The 22,667-nt window shown below is 45.0% G+C and overlaps 2 protein-coding genes across 10 annotated transcripts in view; one reads left to right on the top strand and one right to left on the bottom strand.

Annotated features, from left to right (window-relative positions):
- The window catches only part of LOC116094228 (translation initiation factor IF-2-like), a 19,748-nt gene extending 10,736 nt beyond the window's left edge, over positions 1–9,012 (bottom strand). The window contains exons 1-2 of the mRNA XM_031376134.1: positions 8,453–9,012; positions 6,875–6,928 (exon numbers count right to left, since the gene is read on the bottom strand). Of these exons, the coding sequence (XP_031231994.1) occupies positions 6,875–6,928; positions 8,453–9,012 (614 nt within the window). The remainder of the gene's footprint in view (positions 1–6,874; positions 6,929–8,452) is intronic.
- Ccna1 (cyclin A1) lies at positions 8,679–18,681 on the top strand. Of its 9 annotated transcripts, none has more exons than XM_031373853.1 (9): positions 8,679–8,957; positions 9,638–9,823; positions 13,233–13,479; positions 13,658–13,782; positions 14,310–14,533; positions 15,621–15,825; positions 16,702–16,815; positions 18,035–18,168; positions 18,434–18,681. In XM_031373853.1, the coding sequence occupies exons 2-9, from the start codon at positions 9,659–9,661 to the stop codon at positions 18,483–18,485; spliced, it is 1,266 nt and encodes a 421-aa protein (XP_031229713.1). In that variant the 5' UTR covers positions 8,679–8,957; positions 9,638–9,658; the 3' UTR covers positions 18,486–18,681. The 9 variants fall into 9 exon arrangements, with proteins under 9 accessions (XP_031229713.1, XP_031229711.1, XP_031229716.1 ...); XM_031373851.1 differs by having other exon boundaries at positions 9,635–9,823; XM_031373855.1 differs by lacking the exon at positions 8,679–8,957 and adding an exon at positions 9,057–9,236.
- Positions 18,682–22,667: the final 3,986 nt, after the last annotated feature.

The raw sequence follows: 22,667 nt of genomic DNA, 5'->3' as shown, positions 1-22,667 counted from the left end.
TTTGGTTTTTCAGTATAGCTCTGGCTGTTCTGGACTCACTCTGTAGACCAGGCTGGCCTCAAACTCAAAAATCCACCTGCCTCTGCCTCCTAAGTGCTGCATGTGCCACCACTGCTTGGCGATATTATTTTAAATGTAAACGAATAAAAGGATTAATTTAAAAAAAAAGACAGGCAAAAAAACAAACCAAACTAAAACAAATATATCACATGAATTGCTTTGGGAGTGCCTCAGAGGAACTCTGACAAGCCAGGACTTCATCATCTGCATCTCCCTCAGCATTATTTTCCAGACTCCCATTGTCTTGGAGAAGCTCTGACCACCTGATGGCTTTTCAAGACAAAGCCTTCAAAAGCATCCCACAGTCCTCCCTCAAAACAATACTGTCAGGTCTGTAGGCAAAGGCTCCACTCTCAGGTACCAATCTGTGTCCTGGTTGGCTTTCTGTTGCTGTGATCAAACACTGACAGAAGCCAGCTGGGGAAGGAAGGGCTTTATTTCATCTTCTACCTCCAGGTCACTGATCATCACTGAGCAAAGTCAGGCCTGGAGCCTAGAGGTAGGAACTGAAGCAGAGGATATGGAGAAACGCTGCTTGCTGGCTCTCTCCCAAGCTCACATTCTGTTACCTTTGTAATTAATACCTGTCCAGGGGTGGTAGTGCCCACAGTTGGCTGAGGCCTCTTCTCATGAATTAGTAATCAAGAAAATGCCTTCAGGCCAATCCAAGAAAGGAAACCCCTTAGCTGAGGTTTCTTCTGACCCGTTTCTCTAGATTGTGTGCAGTTGCCAAATCCAACCAGCGGACCATCCTTAGCTACTGGGGAAATGCAAATGAGAGCTACCTGGAGAGACTAGATCTCCTCTCAGGTAGAATGGCTCTCAGCTGGGAAACAAGGGGCAACAGAGGCAGTTGTGGGTATGTGGAAAGGTGGAGTGTAACGGGTACAGCCACCATGGAGGTCAGAATGGATGTTTGTTAGGAAGAGCTGAAAACAAAATGACCATCTGACTTAGCTATAGTGATGCTGGTCATATACTCAAAGGCCTCTATCTCCAACCACAGAGATGCTTGCTTGCACATGCATGCTGACTGTTGGCCTGTTAAAGGCAGGACACAGAGTCAGCCTACATCCCCATCAGTCAAGGAATAGATGATGGGCATGTGGCACGAGATCCAGATTTTATTATTTATCTGTTTGAAAAGAGGAATTAGGAAAATGGATGGAACAGGGAATTATTATAGTAAATGAGGTAACAAACTCAGTAAAATACCACGATTCTCCCTTATACATGAATCTTAGTGTGTGTGTGGGGGGGCGTGGCTCAGCGATTAAGGGCACTGGATATTTTCCCCCAGGATCCAGGTTTGATTCCCAGCACGCATACAATGGCACATGATTGTTTGCAGCCCTTGTTCTAGTGAATGTGATGCCCTCTTTTGGCCTCGTTGAGGCCTACATTCATGCAGACAAAGCACACACACACACAAACACACATGCACATGTACACACATTTTTTTTTTTTAAGGTAGAAAGGAGACAAAAAGAGTGGAAAGGTTTTTGAGGAGGTAGCAGAGACAGAATATATGTTACACAAACGAAGAAAGGATGAACAAAGGATGAATGGGAGGTTAGAGAGTGGAAGGACACCCAGGGAGAAAGACCAACAAAAAGAAGTTACAAGGAATACTTAAGTGACCCCAAAAATTCCACCAGAGAACTCCTAAACCTGATAAACAACTTCAGCAAAGTAGCTGGATATAAAATTAACTCAAGCAAATCAGTGGTCTTCCTCTACACAAAGGATAAACAGGCTGAGAAAGAAATTAAGGAAACAACACCCTTCACAATACTTACAAATAATGTAAAGTACCTTGGTGTGACTCTAACTAAGCAAGTGAAAGATCTGTATGAAAAGAACTTCAAGTCTCTGAAGAAAGAAATCAAAGAAGATCTCAGAAGATGGAAAGATCTCCCATGCTCATGGACTGGCAGGATTAAAATAGTGAAAATGGCCATCTTGCCGAAAGCAATGCAATCCCTGTCAAAATTCCAACTCAATTCTTCACAGAGTTGGAAAGAGCAATTTGCAAATTCATCTGGAATAACAAAAAACCTAGGGTAGCGAAAACTATTCTCAACAATAAAGGAACCTCTGGTGGAATCACCATCCCTGACCTTAAACTGTACTACAGAGCAATTGTGATAAAAACTGCATGGTATTGGTACAGTGACAGGCAGGTGGATCAATGGAATAGAGTTGAAGACCCAGAAATGAACCCACACACCTATGGTCACTTGATCTTTGACAAAGGAGCTAAAACCATCCAGTGGAAAAAAGACAACATTTTCAACAAATAGTACTGGCTCAACTGATGGTTAACAAGTAGAAGAATGCAAATTGATCCATTCCCATCTCCTTGTACAAAGCTCAAGTCCAAGTGGATCAAGGACCTCCACATAAAACCAGATACACTGAAACTAATAGAAAAGAAAGTGGGGAAGAGCCTTGAGCACATGGGCACAAGGGAAATTTTCCTGAACAGAACACCAATAGCTTATGCTCTAAGGTCAAGAATTGACAAATGGGACCTCATAAAATTACAAAGCATCTGTAAGGCAAAGGACACTGTCAATAGGACAGAACGGCAACCAACAAACTGGGAAAAGATCTTTACCAATCCTACATCCGATAGAGGGCTAATATTCAATATATACAAAGAACTCAAGAAGTTAGACTCCAGAGAACCAAATAATCCTATTAAAAATGGGGTACAGAGCTAAACAAAGAATTCTCAACTGAGGATACCAAATGGCTGAGAAGCACCTAAAGAAATGTTCAACATCCTTAGTCATTAGGGAAATGCAAATCAAAACCACCCTGATTCTACCTCACACCAGTCAGAATGGCTAAGATCAAAAACTCCGGTGACAGCAGATGCTGGTTAGGTTGTGGAGAAAGAGGAACACTCCTTCATTGCTGGTGGGATTGCAAGCTGGTACAACCACTCTGGAAATCAGTTTGGCAGTTCCTCCAGAAATTAGACATAGTACTACCTGAGGACCCAGCTATACCACACCTAGGCATATATCCAGAAGATGCTACAACATGTAATTAGTGCACATGCTCCACCATGTTCATATCAGCCTTATTTATAATAGCCAGAAACTGGAAACAACCCAGATGTTCCTCAACAGAGGAATGGATACAGAAAATGTGGTACATTTACACAATGGAGTACTAGCAATTAAAAACAATGAATATATGAAATTCTTAGGGAAATGGATAGATCTGGAGAATATCATCCTGAGTGAGGTAATCCAATCACAAAAGAACACACATGGTATGCATTCACTGATAAGTGGATATTAGCCCAGAAGCTCCGAATACCCAAGTACAATCCACAAACCACAAGAAACTCAAGAAGAAGGAAGACCAAAGTGTGGATACTTAGATCCTTCTTAGAAGGGGGAACAAAATACCCATGGAAGGAGTTGCAGAGATAAACTATGGAGCAGAGACTGAAGGAAGGACAACCCAGAGACTGCTCCACCTGGGAATCCTTCCCATATCCAGTCACCAAATCCAGACACTATTGTGGATGCCAGCAAGTGCTGGCTGACAGGAGCCTGAGAGGCTCTGACAGTGTCCCACCAATACAGAAGTAGAGGCTCACAGCCAACCATTGGACCGAGTACAAGGTCCCTAATGAAGGAGCTAAAGAAAGGATCCAAGGAGCTGAGGGGATTTACAGCTCCTTAGGAGGAACAACAATGTGAACTAACCAGTACCCTCAGAGCTCCCAGGGACTAAACCACCAACCAAAGAGTACACATGGTGGAACTCATGGTTCCAGCTGCATATGTAGCAGAGGATGGCCTAGTCAGTCATCAATGAGAGGAGAGGTCCTTGGTCCTGTGAAGGCTCTATGCTCCAGTATAGGGGAATGTCAGAGTCAAGAAGTAGGAGAGGGTGGGTTGGTGAGCAGGGGGAGGGAGGAAGGAATAGGGTTTTTTTTTCAGAGGGGAAACCGGGAAAGGGGATACCATTTGAAATGTAAATAAAGAAAATATCTAATAAAAAATTTGATATGCTCAAACGTATATGATAAATGTTTGATGTATTAATATATATGTATAAATATATTATATTGACAAAAGCAAACCATCTCCATATTTCTCTTTTAATACATGATAGGCTATGTAGTTCTGTTTTGAATGTAAAAAGCATTCTTTATTCATAGGTAATCTGATGTTAACAACTGCTAGTCATATGAATTAATGAAAAGTGTAAAATTTCTCTAAACCTTGACTTTTTATTTAAAAATAAAGATGAAAATTTCATATTCAAAACAAAAGAAGTTACTGTGAAACTGCCAGAATGAAACCTGTCACTTTGTAAGATAAAGTAGTAAATATCACAGAGATCAAATACAGTTGTACTTACAATTAAATGCATGTGTTCTTAATTTGTTACCCAATACACAAAACATAAAGCATGGGAGATTTTAAGAGCTATTGAGTTCTAGTCCTACTTTTGCTATAAAACCACACAATCTATTAGCATTTCACTAGAGGAACAGGACCAAAAGGAGGGATACATATTGTAAAAAACGAGTTTAGAAGAATGGCTTACACACTAGGGGTTGGGTATCCAGGAGGCACCCTGCACACTGACGTCTCCAGTGTCTGCTCCTGCTCAGGGTAGACAGGACCTTTGCACAGAAGGCTGGCCCGGAGGGAGGAAAGCTTAGCTGAGACAGGCGGGTGCAGGCAGGATCTTGGTAGCTGATGAATTCAAGGGCAAAGAATACACACACACACACTCACACACACTCACACACACACTGGAACAGCTTCAGAGAACTGGTTCAGTTTAAGGGGTAGGGGAACAAAGGCATATTTATGCCCTTGTGGAAGTGGAAGTGGCTAGGGTTTCTGCAGGCAAGGTTTGTGTAGAAGTGTGCAATTAGCCAAAACAAGAGTGTTGGAAGATGTTTCCTCTGCATTCTCGGGGTGTGGGGGGGATCACTTTGTAAGGTCAAGCAAGGAGTGAGGCCTGATAGCTGTCAGGGAAATAAATTCTTTTCTTATGTTCTTTAAATTAAATTTCATTTTTTTACTTATTCACTTTACCTCCAGCACTCTACCCCTTCCAGTCACCCCATCTCCCCACTTCCTTTCTCCTCTGAACAGGTTGGGACTCCCCCTTAAAGTCTTTGTGTGAGGCTATGCACTTCTACCATTGAGGCCAGACAAGACAGCCCAGCTAGAACAACATAGCCATGTACAGGAATCAACTTTTGGAATAGCCCTGGCTTCAGTTGTTCGGGACCCACATGAAGACCAAGCTGCACATCTGCTACATATGAGCAGGGAGGCCTAGGTCCAGCCAGTATATGCTCTTTGGTTGAGAGCCCCAAGGGTCCAGGTTAGTTGACTCTGATGGTCTTCTTGTGGAGTTCCTATCTTCTTTGAGGCTGTAATCCTTCTTCCTATTCTTCCATAAGAGTCCTCAAGCTCCATCCACTGTTTGGCTGTGGGTGTCTGTGTGTGTCTGAGTCAGCTGCTGGGTAGATACTCTCAGAGTTCTCAACAAAATATAAAAGAAAACTGTCCCAACCTAAAGAAAGAGATGCCTATAAACATACAAGAAGCTTATAAAACACTAGTTAAACTGGGTCAGTAAACAAAATCCTCCTTAATACGTAATAATCAATACACAAAGGCTATAGAACAAAGAAAGAATATTAAAAGTGGCAAGGGGAAAAAGGCCAGCTAACATACAAAGGCAGACCTATCAGAATTACACCCAACTTCTCAAGAGATTCTAAAAGGTAGAAGGGTCTGGTCAGATATCCTGCAAGTTCTAAAAAAGCAGAGAGGCCAACCTAGTTACTATAGCCACCAAAAAACTCAGTCACCACAGAGGGAGAAAACAGACATTTCAAGACAAATTCAAATTCGAACAACATCTATCCACACATCCAGCCCTACAGAAAATACTAGAAGGAAAATTCCAACTCTAGAAGGATAATGACATCCAAGAAAACAGAAGAAATTTTTTTTTACTAGGGTTGATGGTGGGGCAGCAGCTTCATGGCTGGGGGGAGTAGGGAGGAAGCTAATGCCTATATGCGGTTGAAGCTCTCCTTGACTGTCTTCCTCCATTTATCCTGGGCCATTAGGGTCTGTGAACCCTGCTCTGTGAAACTAGATGCCTCTGCAGTCCTACTTGCACACTGAAGGCCTGGAAGAACCTGCAGAATCACTGTTCTTCAGTCCACGTTACAGGGCCCAAGATGCTGGGTTCTGATGTGCGGGAGAAGAGTCCAGCAGTAGCAGGAGAGGGACACACAGATTGTCACCTGGAACCCAGGCTGGCAGCCTTGCTCCTTCCTGCTTTTCTTTTTACATTTAGTGTGTGTGTGTGTGTGTGTGTGTGTGTGTGTGTGTGTGTGTGTGTTCCTGTGTGTGGAGGTCAAGGATCCACATGGTTCCCAGGGATCGAGAATGGGCTGTCAAGTTTATTGGGTAAACCCCTTTACCCAATAAGCCACATCTCCCTTTGGATCTCTTTGTAACTGAGATAACTTCTGGAAGGTTCCACCTACTGGGGGAGGGTCTACTTCCCTCAGTTAGTACTTCCTGGAAGTGTCCTTACTGTTATGGGTGCAGCTAAATACTCTCTAATTGGATTTAGGGTTCAGTCCATAGGACAGGACTCCTGCTGTGGCATTGTGGAGACTTTGTGTGGACTCCATCCCAGGAGCTGTGGACATGTCATCTTCCACAGTGGAGTGACAACTCAAATGATGTGTCTGTATGTGGGGTCATACTCATGCTCCCGTAAATAAGCTGAATAAACTCACCATTTCACCAGTCTATGCCAGTCTGCCATTGGTGCCCTGTCTTGAGTAAGCTCCCTGAAAAAAGGTTTGCACAATAAAACTATGTAGTATGTTAGATATAAAGAATTTGATTTTTTGCTTAACACACACACACACACAAAATCAGTTCACATGGTTAGTTTAAATTCTGACCAGAAGACTATAATTTGATGTACAAAAACTGAAGCAGCACAGAAAGATCCAGAAAACACAAGCATGGCGAAGTGTGCAGAGAAGAAAGGGGCATTAATGTAACAATAAAATTTCATTTGAATTAAGGCTTGATCAGGTGACAGCTACTCGAAGAAGCGAGTTTTAACATAAAAGGCATATCTTACTCGAGGGTCCCATCTGATTATTTCAGTGTTTTTCTTTTTCACTCATTCTTTCAGGATTTCCATGTATGTGGGGTCTTCTTCAACCCTCCCCAATAGCGTGTGCTCTCTCTCATGCTTTCGCCAACAACCTCTCTTATCTATGTGAAGACAGCCTAGTGACCATAGACATTTCTGTAGATGTCTTTGTAAACATCTTCCCTAGGTCCCGACTAGATTCGGAAGCTTCAATTTTAGGAATTGAGAAGTTTGAAAAGAAGGCTCCCAGGAGAGCAACCACCCAGATCAAAAGGAACACAGCAAGCTTGTCCCCTCCCAAGCCTCTTCTCTCTTGTCTGGCTTCAGAGGGAGTTAGCTGAGACCTTCAGCCACCAGAGGCAATCACAACAAATGGTTTTGCTTTCTTGGGAGGTTCCCAGGAAGTCGTACAGGCTGTGTGCCTTCACCAGTCAGAGCACCTTGCAAAACAGCTCCTTTGGTCCTGGTTGACTTACGAACATCTATCGCAGCAACCAAGATGCTCCTGGACCCCATGCGTCGTCTTCATAGTTGAAGGCACGAGAATTAGAGGATGCAACATATAGGAGTTATGTCATTCTGAACATCCAGCGTGGGTTGGTGGAAAGCTTCGCAAAGACTTCACAAGATAGCTCTGAGGCCACACTTTTCCTGCTTCCGGTCACATCCGCCAACCTTCTCTCTGGTGAACCCATCAGTTAATACACTTAGGCAGGCTGATGACCTTTGCTTAAAGTTTGGATAGCCTTTGGGACTGCTTTGAGGATTCAGGGTGGGTTTTTATTTTTAAGCAAAAATACACACATATATACTGTTATATACGCAGATACATATACACCTGGTGCTCACATATATGTGAGTACACGTCTGTATGTATATACTTTCATTATTTTTCAAAAAATGTTAACCAATTATGTAATCTCAGTTTGCTGATTGCCTATCACCTCTGCAAGTGCCAGGGTTTCCAGGATTCAAGAACTGCCTTGCCCTTTTAGACTCCTCTTTCTGGTTGAACCCCCACTTCCAGTCCTGGGACTCTCCCTTCACACATGGCTAAGTCACCGGAGTAATGACCTCAGCTCAGAATCTCTCCTATGCCCTCTCAACATCCAAGCTCCCAGAGGCTCCCCTCATTCCTTCCCTTTCCCTGTACCAGCGGTGCCCAAGGGGAAGACCTCTCACGGGTGGCTGGGGTACCTCGAGTTACCTATGGCTCCAAGTCTCTCCCAGCTCCCTTTGCCACACGTCCGGCCCCTGACAATCCTGGAAGGCTAAGATGTGGCCTAGCCCTCCGCCGCCCAGGATCGGGAGCCCGGGGGCAGGCGTCCAGGAGGAGATGGCTGGAAGGGGAGCGAGCCGCGCCCTCGGGCCGGCCAGGAGGGCATCGCGGCCGCAGCCCGAGGGCCCCGCGTCGCTCTCCCGAGCCAGGGTTCTCGGGAGCGGGCCGCGCAGGAGACGTTGGCGGGAGGGGTTCGTAGCTGTTAGGGGAACCGGCTCCTGGGGAACAGTCCCTTTCAGGGCGGCCACCGTGGGCAGGCCGAGGTCCCTCCTCCGTGGTGACGCCGACCAGAGGGGCGCAAGTGGCGACGTGCGGTGCAGTGCGGTTCGGTGCGCCTGGCACGCCTGGCTTTGCGGTTCAGGAGCCCCGGGCTGCGCGGTTGGCCGCGACCCGCCGCGCCCCGGGAGCGGAGCATCAGCGGGAAGCGCTGCAGGTGAGCGGTCGCCAGGGCGATGAGGACCCTGGCGCCCGCCCGCCGCGGTTGGCATGGAAGCGGCTCTGCCCGGCTCGGGGTGGCCGCTGATTGGCTGATTCAACAGACGCGGCTGGGTCGAAAGTCCTCAGTGGCGAGCGCACTAGCCGAGGCCGCTGGAGCCGACCCCCTGGAATCTCTCCACTCCGGGTCCCCTCCCTCCGCGCACGACCCCGCCCGCCCCGCCCCGGCCGGGGTGCGCTTGCTAATCGCCCAGACAGAGAAGAACCTGAGAAACAGGGAGGACTGTGGGTTCACAAGCAGGTTTGGGGGCCTTCTGGGGAGAAGCACCTGCTTGTCACTTAGGAAAGGGACTCACCTTCCCCCAGCCAGGGGGAGGGAAGATCAGGAATCTTAGGTTCTGCTTCCCCCTGCTCTAAATCAATGTAGGCAGACAATCCCGGTATGGAGTTTGGGTAGGCCCTCCCTGCAACCTTCAGCCTGGGGTCATATTAAAGCCCATTCAGCCATTGTTTGGTTCTGAGTTGGTTGCTCTGATGCCTGAGCTGTCACTTGGGACCTTAATGTTTGTTGGGAAGTTGGGACACTGGTAGTGACTTTTTTCCAGAGTTCTCTGCATTTCCGGGTCCCCAGGTTGAGAGGTAAACTAACTGTGTCTCCTTCTCTTTCCTGGATAGCAGCAGGCGGTCGCTTGCTAGGCAATGCGTCGCCACAGCTCCAAGAGTGGAGTCGCTCTGCCTCCAGTGGGCCAAGGTCCTGATGCTTGTCAAATGCTCACCAGAGCTCAGCTTGGCCAGGATCCCCCCCAGAGAACCGTGCTAGGGGTGTTGACTGAAAATGAGCAGTACAGGAGGGCCTGTGGCCAGGTAATGACACAGGAGCACCAGGAAATATGCCCTGGAGAAGGCTTGCTGTGGCAGTGTGTGTGTGTGTGTGTGTGTGTGTGTAACACTAGGAAAGCTGCTGTGTAGAAAGAAGGCTTGCTGTTTCAGTGTGTGTGCTTGTATGTGTGTGTGTGTGTGTGCGCACGTGCACACGTGTGCATGTGTGCGCACAAGTATGCACTTGGGTGTGTGTGTGTGTGTGTGTGTGTGTGTCAGAAACGCTGGAAAAGATGATATGGAGAAGGAAGGCTTGCTGTGGCAGTGTGCCTGTACACATGCCTGTGTGTGTGTGTGTGTGTGTGTGTGTGTGTGTGTGTGTGTGTGTGTACACATACTCATGCACCTGTACCTGCATGTCAGATACACCAGGAAAGATGCTATGGACAAAGAAGGCTTACTGCGGTAGTGTAAGTGTGTGCATGTGTATGCACATGTGTGTATGTGTGTGTATAGGGACTGTTTGGGTTACGTGACTCAAGGGCTAGTCAGTAAGAATGCAATTACACTGTCCTTTAGCCCTGGAGATGCTCTGGGCCAGAAAGGTGTTTACTATGAGCTAGGCCACTAGGAATTAATCGGGGAGAGTTTGTGCTGTGTTCAGTGGGCACACTGTGTGTACCAGGATACACCAGCTTACTTTATAAGATAAAGGTTGCTTCTAGAGCACACATCTCTACCACTACAGACCAGGAATGGACATGAGATACTTACTTACTTGTCTGCTCCAAATCGACTAAAGGATTTTCCATTGAAAACAGAAATTCAGATATTTAAGAGAAGAAATCTGAATCTGCAACAATGATTTTTTTTTGAGATAGAAAATAAAATCTCCCCTGAGTTTGTTACTAGACAAACCCTCATAATGATGCTTCAATTCTGTATTACAAGACTACGGAACGCAGTGTGTGCAAGAGTCCAGTCTGGAAGTACCAAATGTTCTGGTAGAGGCCCATTCAGAGGCCCCTCATCTGCTGTCTTCAAGTCCACTGCCTTTGGTTAGGATTTGATCCACTGATGTTAGAGATACCCAAAATGATTTTAATGTTTTGGGTCGAGTTAAGTGAAAGTAGTTTAAATAGAACTTGTCTAGCATTGGTGAGTTCTTTAAACTTATGAATTGGAACCGGTGTCTGCACTGAACGACCTTGTTTCCCATCCATGCCTGTGCTGCCTGGAGCCACTGCTTGGTGGTCCCTCTACACTACACCACACCCTCTGCTGCCTGATTTCCATTCTTTTTTTTTTAACCTATTTGCATTTTTGGTTTTAAAATAATTTGATTTCCTATTACTGTGTATGTACAACCATATATGCATGTTGTATGTCTGTGAGCACGCATCGCTACGGCAACCATGTGGAGGTCAAAGGACAGGTTTGGAAACTTCTTCTCTCCTTCCAGGACTTGAACTCAGGTCCCTGGGCTTGGCAGCAAAGTGCCTTTACCCCTGAAGTCATCTTGTTGCCTTACCCTTAATCTTCCATAAACTCGTGTCCCCTCAGAATGAGGAATAACAGGACTCCTTGATTTCTCAGAAGTATGCCGTAGCCCGAACCTTCTATCTTTCTCCCCACCCCCGGAAGTAGGGGGACTCTAGGACAAGCTGGCATTGACCTGATATGTATCTCCAAATGGCCTCAAATTCAGGATCCTTCTTCCCCTGCCATCCTAGTGCTGGCATTTACAGGTTTGTTCACTTTGGGTTAGCAGCTAGAACCCTTAATGCTCCCCTGTGCCCTTCCTGTCCTGTTCTGTAAATGCTGTGTCCCAGCTCTTGCACCTGTGTGAAGCACCACATGGCCTCTTGGCTTTCAGGGCTCCTCTCCAACAACTTCTCTTTCTCCAGTTTCTCTTCTCTTTGGGATTAAACCCAACCACATACAGATGTATAGGAAGCACTTCCCACTTTCCAACTCATTCAGCCACACAACTCTGTGCAGCTACTGCCCCAGTTACACCAAGATTTCTCGGGAATCAGAGATCTCAGTATGATGTGCACTCCACCAAGGTGACAATGTAGGATGACACCTCTGTGGCATTCCTATTGTTTATAAGAGTGATGTACCTGGCCAAGGGAGCACAGTTTATTGACTGGCTGCTCTCTGTTTCTGGGTCTTCTCTTGCTCAGTTGTTTTTTTCCTTTCTTGATATATTGGCACCTTTCACATAGTTGACCATTCTTCCATCTTTGAAATCATTTCTTCTTGCTTAGTTTGGGGAACAGTTCTCTCTCTAGATGTATTATACTGCACATTGCCTCTCCTCAGTGCCTTCTTCACGGCACACAGATACACACACACACACACACATAGACACACACACAAAGAGAGAAGTATCTAGGAGTTCTCCAGAAAGTGTCTGTATATACATACACACACAGAGAAAGTTAGAGATAGAGAGACAGAGACAGACAGAGACAGAGAGAGCAAAATTCAAACTCAGAAGTGACATGAGTTATATGAGTCATGGCTGGTTGTAACTTGTCTCTTGGGATTTTTTCCCCCTAACATTTTTATCACAAATTGTTTTTCTTAGTGAATGTAAGTTTAACTTGATGAATGGAAAGTAAATTCATGGAGTGACATAGGAACTGGAAATTGGCATCCAATAAATACCAAGATAAGTACAAGCAAAATGTTCACAGTGGATGAGGGTGTCTGTAGGAGCCAAGGCCCAGCTTAAAGTTGCCCTGGCTCACCTGGCTTCCATGCACAACTCTTTTAAGACTGCCAGTTGTGAGTGTTCACTACAACAGGGCCACCATTGTTCCTGTTCTTGCTGTAAGAATAAAGAAAAGCAATGACTTGAGAAAATTTCTTCAAGAGTAAGGATGTTGTTATGCAAACAGGTTTTTATACTATGTAAGGGGATTTCCATAGCATAGAGTTCTGAAGTCATCAAGTTTTCTTGGGGAGGAAATGGGAACTTTTGGGGCACCTGCAATGGAGAGTTAGGTATTTAAGCAGAGGACTAGAGGGATTCAACTGCTAGGTATCAAGGGCACTGCTGAGTTCTTATAAAACACTGCAATGCTCTAGATGTAAAGGGCAAACTGCAATTTTCCTCTTGCACATTGTAACTAATCAGCTTTCTAAGTGCATCACAGCTCTTCTTGCTTTTATAGTCATGAATTCTCTTTAATACCCATGTAAAGAAGATGATGAATCTTAAGCAGAACTCTTCCCATAGGACAGATGTGAATAAAATGAAAGGGGAAGTTATATTCTCAGACGTTCCGTATTTGGAATTAGATGGCCCGCTTAGATACTCCTACTTAGAATTTACTCTCACTTTTCTAAGCTACTGGTTTGAGCCACATGGCCTTATATTACTCACAGTGGATGGTGCCCTACGGGGGTGTAACTGTTTTTTGTTTGTTTGTTTGTTTTTAAGGAGATCACAACAATCAGATGTTTTTCTGGATCAGAAAATGTCTTTCCTGCTGCTGGAAAGAAAGTGCTCCCTGACCATGGGGTCAATGAGCCAGTCAAGCATGGATTTGATATCTATATGGATGATCCTGAACAGGGGGACAGAGACAGCTGCCCAGGGAGAGAGGGCATCGTATTTGAGGATGTGTATGAAGTAGACACTAGCATGCTCAAGTCAGATCTCCACTTCCTGCTGGATTTCAACACAGGTAATCTGTCTCCCCTAGGGCTGCTGGTGCCTTGTGCTCACAGCCCTCGGATGTGCTCCAGTAGAGTAGCTGGCATTGGAGACATGAAGTGACGACTGTTCACAGCTTCCTGAGAGGGTGAGTGCATGTGGTGAGCCTTTAGTGAAATGACTTACCTGACCACATTGCACCTCTGCAGTGTCCCCAATGCTGGTTGACTCCACCACCCACGCCCAGTCAGAGGAAGCAACGGATTTTGGTTCAGATGTGATTAATGTAACGGAATATGCAGAGGAGATTCATCGCTATCTGCGAGAAGCTGAAGTGAGTCTCCCAACCCTGGGTTCATTCTCTAGATAATAAGATCTGTCTTCATATTACAAGATCTTGGCCATGGCCATTAGAAAGTGCCATCAATGTGAGATCTTTAAAACATAAGAAATCTGTAAAAGAAAAAAAAAGGAAAGAAAGGGAGGAAGGAAGGATAGAGAGAAAGAAAGAAGAATGAATGAATGACTCTGAGCCTAAGTACTTTGGATAAGGGATAATCAACTTGATATAATACCAAATATCAAATACATACATGCTTTCTATATGGTTTCAAGTATCTGAGTTTAGCACTCAGGAATAACACATATCAGTGTTTTCCCTCCTGTTTTATACCAGCTCATTCCATAACAAAACCAGAATCTCATTTTTCCTCCTTATTGTGTGATAAAGATTTATTTGTCCAAGAATCAAAATTCTCCTAGTCTTGGTTCCTGAGATTTCTCCACAAAATAGGAACAATACCAGGGAGTGGGTCTTTGCTAGTGCAACGATTTGAAGAACCACACTCTTTCCTCCACCAGGTAAGACACAGACCCAAGGCTCACTACATGAGGAAGCAGCCGGACATCACGGAGGGCATGCGCGCCATCCTGGTGGACTGGCTGGTGGAGGTTGGGGAAGAATATAAACTTCGCACAGAGACCCTGTACTTGGCTGTCAACTTCCTGGACAGGTTTCTTTCCTGCATGTCTGTTCTGAGAGGGAAATTGCAGCTTGTCGGGACAGCAGCTATTCTCCTGGCTTCGTAAGCGTTCTTTCAGCTTGTGAAATGCCACCTGTCAAAACACTTGATTTACCCCCTTCCATTTTATTGAAGAAATGTAATGCCTACAATTAAAATGATCCATGTTCTTTCAATAAGAGACCATAATCTTCACAGATTAACCGAGGAAATGAATCTTGCCCACATGCTTACTCTTCAGGTCAGATGTTTGAAATTTGTAGAAAGGGGTTCACTATCATGACTGAAGCAGTCATCAGCTGAGATTCAAGATGGAACTCTGTTCTGCCCTGGAGTCTCTTGGCTGAATTTTAAGACAAGCAAAAGTTATATCTAGAGAGTTTTGATTTCATAAGCACTGTGGTGCCATTCTGTCAAATAGCACTGAGTAACACAGCTTGTTCATTTTGTTTGGCGGATGGATGTTTAAGTTGGTTCCAGGTCCTGTCAATGACTCCTAACAACACCAAATTGAGTAGGGAAGGAGATATAGGTTGTGGTTAAGTTAACCTGGCTTAAGTGATAGACTGCTGGGTAGTAGTTTCTATTCTTCTAGCCTGATGTCTTAGTTGTTAATGTGTAAGAAAAAGAGTGGGGAGGGGCTGGCTATAGAGAAAGCAGAGGGAAAGAAGGACATTAATGAAATTATATTGTTATTTTTTTCTCTTGGCTATTCAGTATCCTTTGCTAATTAATGAAGTTGAATAGCCGAACATGATCTTCAGAAGGAAAAAAACAAACAAAAACAAAGAAACAAAACTAAAATCACCAAAGCTATGGGATTTTTTTCGTTATTGGTTTAATCCTAACATTCTTCTCACAAAGTGACCCAATATCTATTCAATCAACAGGGATCCAGCTGAAGCTTGTGTCCTTTAGACTTATTCAGTGGTTCCAAGTCCCCAACCTGCTACTGTTCCCAGCAGTTAGTATAACACATCCTTGCAATACTCTGTTGGACTGAGAAAAAGCTCGCAACATGTTTACAGCCCTATACAGTTCTATGAAAGTTCTGAGGAAATGGGAGTAGAGAGCAAATAAGCCTTCAGGGCTGTCCAAGAGAAAAAGAGCTGGAGAAACTTTCACCCTGATAATTCTTTATTTTCCCCAGGAAATACGAAGAGATCTATCCGCCCGATGTGGATGAGTTCGTCTATATCACCGACGACACGTACACAAAGCGACAGCTACTAAGGATGGAGCATCTGCTACTGAAAGTTCTGGCATTTGATCTGACTGTTCCAACTACCAACCAGTTCCTCCTTCAGTACTTGAGGCGGCAAGGAGTATGCATCAGAACTGAGAATTTGGCCAAGGTATGCCACAGGACACCAGGGACAGCAGCCTTCCCAACCATCCTCCACTTCTACTCCTCCCATCTCTGTAGAGATGAAAGGCAACTATCTCTAAAAACCTGATGCCTGTTCCCAAGACATTGCTGTTGATGGCACTTTGGCAGGTCACAGTAACAGTGATTGCTCCCTTGATAGATACAGACCATAGGCAAGCAGTGCCTTTTAACGTGGGAGCAAAGTGAACGTGGCTGAGTTTTGTTTGAATCTTATTCTAATTCATTAGGAAATGAAGCATTATGAAATTTGCAGCCATTTTGACTTAGAGGCATTTAGTTGAAATTATTAACACTCTGGCTTGGTCAGTGAGCTTGCCATGGGACATCTGTGCTACATACACGTTTCACAGAGTAATAAAGATGACCACAAAAATTTCCCTGCATTGGTCTTCTGACATGTTTCCAATGACATTGCTCAAGCTTGTGAGCTGTATCAACTTGCCTAGCCATTACTAGCTTTAATGTACTTGGGCCTTTGCCTTCTGACTAATGGCTCTTCCTATTTGAGATATGAGCTCAATACTCCCTCATCTGACCACCAGAAAGCCCGATCTATTAGCATAAGAAAAGAAAAGTAACCTATCATATATGCTCCATGGGTGAGCGAGGGTATTGGAATATCATCACAACACAAACATTAGTCTGTTGAAGGACAGTCAGAGCAACTAGGAAACTAGGAAATATGCCTGGCTTAAGTTTTTGGCTAGTCATTAGTTTTTGATGGAATGAAAATAAGGCACCAGTTGGTGACTTTGGCGATTCCAGGCTTACTGACAATTTTAGTCAAATTGGACCTTGCTCAAATTCTTACACCACTGAGATTTTTCTCTCCTGAACTTAGTATGTTGCAGAACTGAGCCTTCTGGAAGCTGACCCATTCTTGAAGTATCTTCCTTCCCTGGTTGCTGCAGCAGCTTACTGCCTGGCAAACTATATTGTGAACAGACACTTCTGGGTAAGGTTCTGCCCTCTTCCTAGGTAGAACACATTCAAGGTCCAAACAAAATCTGATCAGGGAATTCAAGATTCAGAACGGGTACAAGTCTTATAAGGGAAAGTGTTTTTGTTCTTTTTCTTTTTCTTTTTTTTCATGATAACTGGTTGTCATGACAACAGACCACAGCTTGTTTCCGAGTCGTCTAGACCAATCACCATGGCTTTGATACCATGGCTTGCACTGTGGGAAGCAGAGATAGCACAGAGTCAAGGAGATGCCAGAAAAGGCCTGGAGACCTCAGTGCCCAGCCGTATGCACAGAGGGCCTCATTGAGGCTTAGCCATTGGCCATGCCAAGCAAAAGTTGATCCTAGACAGCTGGAGTGATACTTAAGTGCCTTCGAGGTGGACGCAGGAGGATTTGTGAGTCCAAGTCCAGTCTGAGCCTCACAGGGAGACCATCTCAATAAAACAAACGTTGGTAGCATTCACCTTCTGTAACACCGACGATAACAAAACCCCTCCAAGGTTCAGTAAGGACTACTAGAAGCTCTCAGAGAACACAACTGTTAGTGCTTCTTGCCTCAGAAGGCAGAAAGATCAGAAAGAGATCCCTACATTTTATTGTACATTCTCTCTGGAGAGCTAAAAGAAGTGAAGTGTCTACTTTTATTTCTTACGATACTAGATAAATCTTTTTTAAAATGTATTTGTGCCTGTGCGTTCACACATGTGAGAGATGGGGGGGAAGGGAAGGAGGGAGGAGAGGGAGAGAGAAGGAGAGAGAGGGAGGGAAGGAGGGAGAGAGAGAGAGAGAGAGAGAGAGAGAGAGAGAGAGAGAGAGAGAGAGGGAGAGAGATGTATGTAGGTCAGAGGAGAACTTTTTAGGAGTCAGCTTTCTCCTCCAACCAAGACTTGTCTTTTGACTAGGAGTCTCTCATAGTCTACACAAATTCATTAAGAATCAGTGAAAGCCCCGCTCACAAAGGAGCAAGCCGAGTGCTCTGCCTATACACCGAGGGTTATAGCCATTCACTGTGAGCAAACGTGCCAGTTTAGAACTCGGGCTGTTTTTGTTCCTAGTGTAAGGTTTCCAAAGGAAGAGGTCATGGGTCCTTCTAGGTGGATATACTTGCTCACCAAGAACTAAATTCCCTTCACTTCATAACCAGTTGTGTTCAGATTTCTAACCTCTTATAAAGTTACGTGAAGCAAAATTTCCTTTTCGTTTCAATTAGCCAGAAACGCTTGCTGCATTTACGGGCTATTCATTAAATGAGATTGTGCCTTGCCTGAGTGAGCTGCATAAAGCATGCCTCAGTATACCCCATCGACCGCAGCAAGCAATCAGGGAGAAGTACAAGGCTTCGAAGTAAGTGGGCACTCTCCCCTCCTTGCTTTCTGGGTTGTTGTGGAATCAGAACACACACACAAAAAATTAGAATAAATTCTATCCTCCAATAAATAAGGTTACTTGTTAAATCAAGAAAAGAAATTTAGAGAGCTCTAGCTAGGGTCACAGTTTGCCAACAGTTGGCAGTTATGGCTTCCTTCTGACCCCTCAGACTGCTGGAGGCTTTCTGTAGCCTAACTGGCACCCTTGGCCCTGGGCTGACCTGGCTGTGCTCTCCTTTCAGGTACCTGCACGTGTCCCTCATGGAGCCGCCTGTAGTTCTTCCCCTGCAGTGAATGGCACAGCTCACCGGCCACACCAGCAGGCTTGCTCTGAGCCGTTACAGGTTTCTGCTAGTCGGGCCGACTAACGTCAGTTGTAGATGACACCTTCAACATGTGAAATGTTAAGTTCTCTTAGACTTCAATAGTTTATAGTTTATATAGACATAGACAGGTATTTTAAAAGAATAAACAACTTGCTGTATGGCCATGCGTTGGGCCCCCTTTACTAGTTGGCATAGCTGACACACACACACACCAGGCCTCTAAGTTGCGAGTTATACACACTTATATATCATGGCTGTGTCAACACTCTCCCAAGTTGGTTGTATAACCATCACCGCTTTAATGATTAAGTGCTTTGAGGCAGCTAAGCCTTTCCTAGTCTGTGGAGCTCTCTGTAGACTGGTGAACAGAAGGAGAGAAGGGCCAGCTCAGATGGACTCTCATGGGACCCAAGCTGCTGCTCAATGTCCCAGCTTCCCGCTACAGTCTTGATCAGTAGAGCGGCAAGCATCCAAGAATCTCTTGGTTCGAGTATCTTTCAGGGATGGCACAATCCACGATCCATTCTCACCCAGAGGTGCCAGGGCCTTTTGTAAAGGGCCGTCAATCCAGCTTGGAATCAGGTAAGCATCAGTCATGAATTTTAATCATAGAAGATACTTTGGGAAATAGAAAAAAAAAAGCAAGCTTTACTACCAAATGACACTTTCAGATAACGAATCCAACACCTCTATATTTCCCCTGAGAGAAATACATCCTGAGCTTTGCCTGGGGTTGGTATGGGGTTGGGTGTGAGCATGAAGCTGAATGAATTTCACCAGCTGGCTTCCATACCATCCTGTCTCCTTCCATCTGGGCTACAGCCTCTTTCTGGCTGTTGCCCATATTCAGACACATCTAGAAGGGTGCTTTGTTGACCTCAGTCTAATCAAGGTGACCGTCAAGAATAACTGTAGCACTTACATTGCCAAGGCCGCACAGCCCCCAGCGGCTGCTCTTGGATCCCGTGCAGGTGAGAGTCTAGGAAATAAAAGAAGCCTGAAGGAGCCATCTCTCTCCCAGGGACAAGAAGGGAAAAGAAAACAAGTTTCTCAGGATTGTGTGGAGCTTGCTGGAGATTCAACAACTTTTGAAAATTATGCTGGAAACCAGTGGGTTTTGGAGTACATATGAGCCTTCTGGACCGTGTGTGCCCTTTCCCTGAGGAGAAGCCTGTCTTTAGATCATCTCTGGGGCTCACCCCAGAAGGTCCTATAGGGGGAAATATATAGAAAATATTATATAGAAGTAATATATAGCTTTCTATATAGAAAAGATTAGGAAGGTTTTGGGAAAAAATGAGACATTTTATAGGTTTTAAGCACTATTGAATTTCTAAGTAAAAAATATAGCTACAAAATAAGCCAAATCCATTAGGTACATATAAAACTGTCAAAGAATAACTAACGCTATATCAGGTATTTTATGGAGGCTTTTAATATGCTCACAAACCACTGCAAGGGCTTCAAGATCACCCTTTCAAAGTTTTGGTGGGGAAACCAACATGTCCTAAAGCATTTTGATACCTCAGCTATAGCCTCACAGGCAAGACCTACACCAGAACTAAATTCTCTGTACCAGGGACCTAATAGTCTCATTCCCTTGTTTTAGCAAGGCAGTTTCCCCTCTCCATGAGTAGATGCTGAGTTTCCCAGCCTACCGTTTGCACTTGGCAAGTCTGACCAGCACATTTCCCTTCTCCGTGGGGCCCTGGGAGAAGGCAATAGCCGCTGATTCTGACTTTTTCTGTGTCTGTCCCGTGCAAGATTTAAAATTTGAGCGACTCTGCCAGGGACAGGTCCTTTCTACTCTGCCCGGTTGCACCGCTGGCTGCTTACTCCCTGTGGTGTGTGCATCCTGAACTGGAGCTGCATAGTAACATCTGGTCTCAGTGTAGATCAAACACAATAGATTTTCTTTACTAGCACATTCTTTTTTTAGGCTGCTTCTTCAAGTATAGAAGCATTCTTGCAGAAATAGGGCATCCATTCGGAATCATTCTGCAAAGAACTTTTTTGTTTGTTTCTAAATATGGATACAAAATGTGGCTTTGACTGCAGGCCACAAAGCCACACTGCAGGACACAGGTTACAACCTGGTCCTTTGCAGTCAGCAGTGAGCAGCATGACATCTCCATTCCTGCACACACACCCACTGGTGGCCAAGAACTGGGCCTGGGCCTTATTTCTTTGTCATGTCCCTGAAATACTTGGTTTTAAAAATAGCACGAGAATTGTCACCTGTGTGCCTTCCACCCAGCTTGTGTGTGAGCAGCAGTTATCGGCATGCCTCTGCTGTTAAATCTTTGTTGAATCCTGCCTTGGTCAGGTTCTTGCATGGATTCTGTCTCCTCACAAAGGAAAAGGTGGTACTTACTTTAAAGTTGAATGGCTACCGCTGGCCATTCATGTTGTTCAGGAGCTCTGGTGAGATTTTTTTTTCTTTCTTTTTTTCAGATGATTGGAGTCCGATAATAGAATCTTATTTAAGATTTTGTATAGTGATGTGAGCACAGAACACAGCTCTATGATTGACAGGTCTATGATTTGTCTGCTCTTGTGATTTCTCTCCCATGTTTCTACTCATCCAACACTGTCCACTGTCTGCAACCTAGGAGAATGATCTGAGGTTGAGGATGTGGCAATGCTGCCTCTTCCACCTCTCCAGGATTCTCAGCCTGCCACTTTAGACAGACACATACTTGCTCAAGGAAGTTGGGCGTGACGGTAAGCTGAGAGCCCCTTGGCAGAGTGGGATTCCCGGGAGAATGGCAGGAGCTACATTTGCTGGGCATTTTTCAGGCATGAAGTCCAAGGTGAGATGGATGACTCACATGGTTTGTTTGCTAGCTCGATTCTGCCCTCCGTGTGTGTTTACCATAAAACTGCAGAATACAAGTAGGCACTCCGTGGCTGAAGAGGGATCCAGCCTGTAGCCACTCACAGGCTTTCTGTTGTGTGTGTCCTGACTGTAAGGAAGGATTCCAGGGGCTCAGGGATATGAATCCTAAGCCCATGTAGCATCCTGGCTCCAGAGAGAACCGCAGTGTGTGACATAATAGCTGCCTTTCACTGTTCCATTGCTGTGAAGAGATGCCATGACCAAGGCCATTCTTAGAAAAGAAAGCATTTAACTAGTGGCTGGCTTACAGTTTGAGGTTTAGTCCATTATGATCATGGCAGGAAGCATGGCATCGTGCAGGCTGATGTGATGCTAAAGCAGGAACTGAAAGTTCTACATCCATAGGCAGATACTGGGCCTAGCATGGGCTTTTGAAACCTCAAAATCCACCCCTGGTGAAAACTTCCTCCAACAGGGCCACATCTTCTAAGATTTATTTATTTTATGTATGTGAATACATTGTTGCTGTCTTCAGACACACCAGAAGAGGGTATTGGGTCCCATTATAGATGGATGTGAGCCACCATGCGGTTGCTGCGAACTGAACTCAGGACCTTTGGAAGAGCAGTGAGGGCCACATCTTCTAATCCTTCTAATCCTGTGAAAGAGTCCCACTCCCTGGCGACTAAACATTCAAATATGGTGGGAGCCTCTGGTGGGAGCTACACTGATTCAACCCCACACAACTGGACTCTAAGATATGCTTTCACCCTCGACAATGTTTTGTTTTGTTTTTCTTGCCCTGTCTTGAAGGGTGTAAATGAGTTTGGGCAGTGGGGTATAAGTTTCTACAATGTATTTCACAAATGACTACGATGCTTGACAAGTAATTTTTGAGAAACAGAATGGTCAGTGCTCACTAGCCAGATTAGTGAGAGGAGGAGACTAGAAGGGGAAAGCATAGGCAGAGACCGGGGTAAATGGCCAGGAGGTTTTTGGAAACTGAGGCAACTCAGAGTCTGTGGATAGAATGTCCTTCATGAATTAAAGCTTTTCAAGGCAGGTAGCTTGACCAGCTGAACACATGTGCCCAGGCACTGACCAGGCTGGGTATTAGTGTAGACTCACACCACATCCATCTCCAGAGCTGTCTCCTCTTGATTCTGCCTGCTCTCCTGCTCAGCACCCCCTTGGCTTGCTTATATCCACCAACTTCCTGTCTATAATCTGCCCAACTCTTTACAAATGTGACCACCTTGCCAACTGGTGGAAGAGAAAGCTATTCTTCTGTTAATCTAAATCCAACAGTTA

This window comes from Mastomys coucha, unplaced genomic scaffold (genome assembly GCF_008632895.1).
Source record: "Mastomys coucha isolate ucsf_1 unplaced genomic scaffold, UCSF_Mcou_1 pScaffold16, whole genome shotgun sequence".
Classification (NCBI taxonomy): domain Eukaryota; kingdom Metazoa; phylum Chordata; class Mammalia; order Rodentia; family Muridae; genus Mastomys; species Mastomys coucha.
The sequence above is the reverse complement of the archived record's forward strand: the minus strand, read 5'-3'. Positions and strand labels throughout refer to the sequence as shown.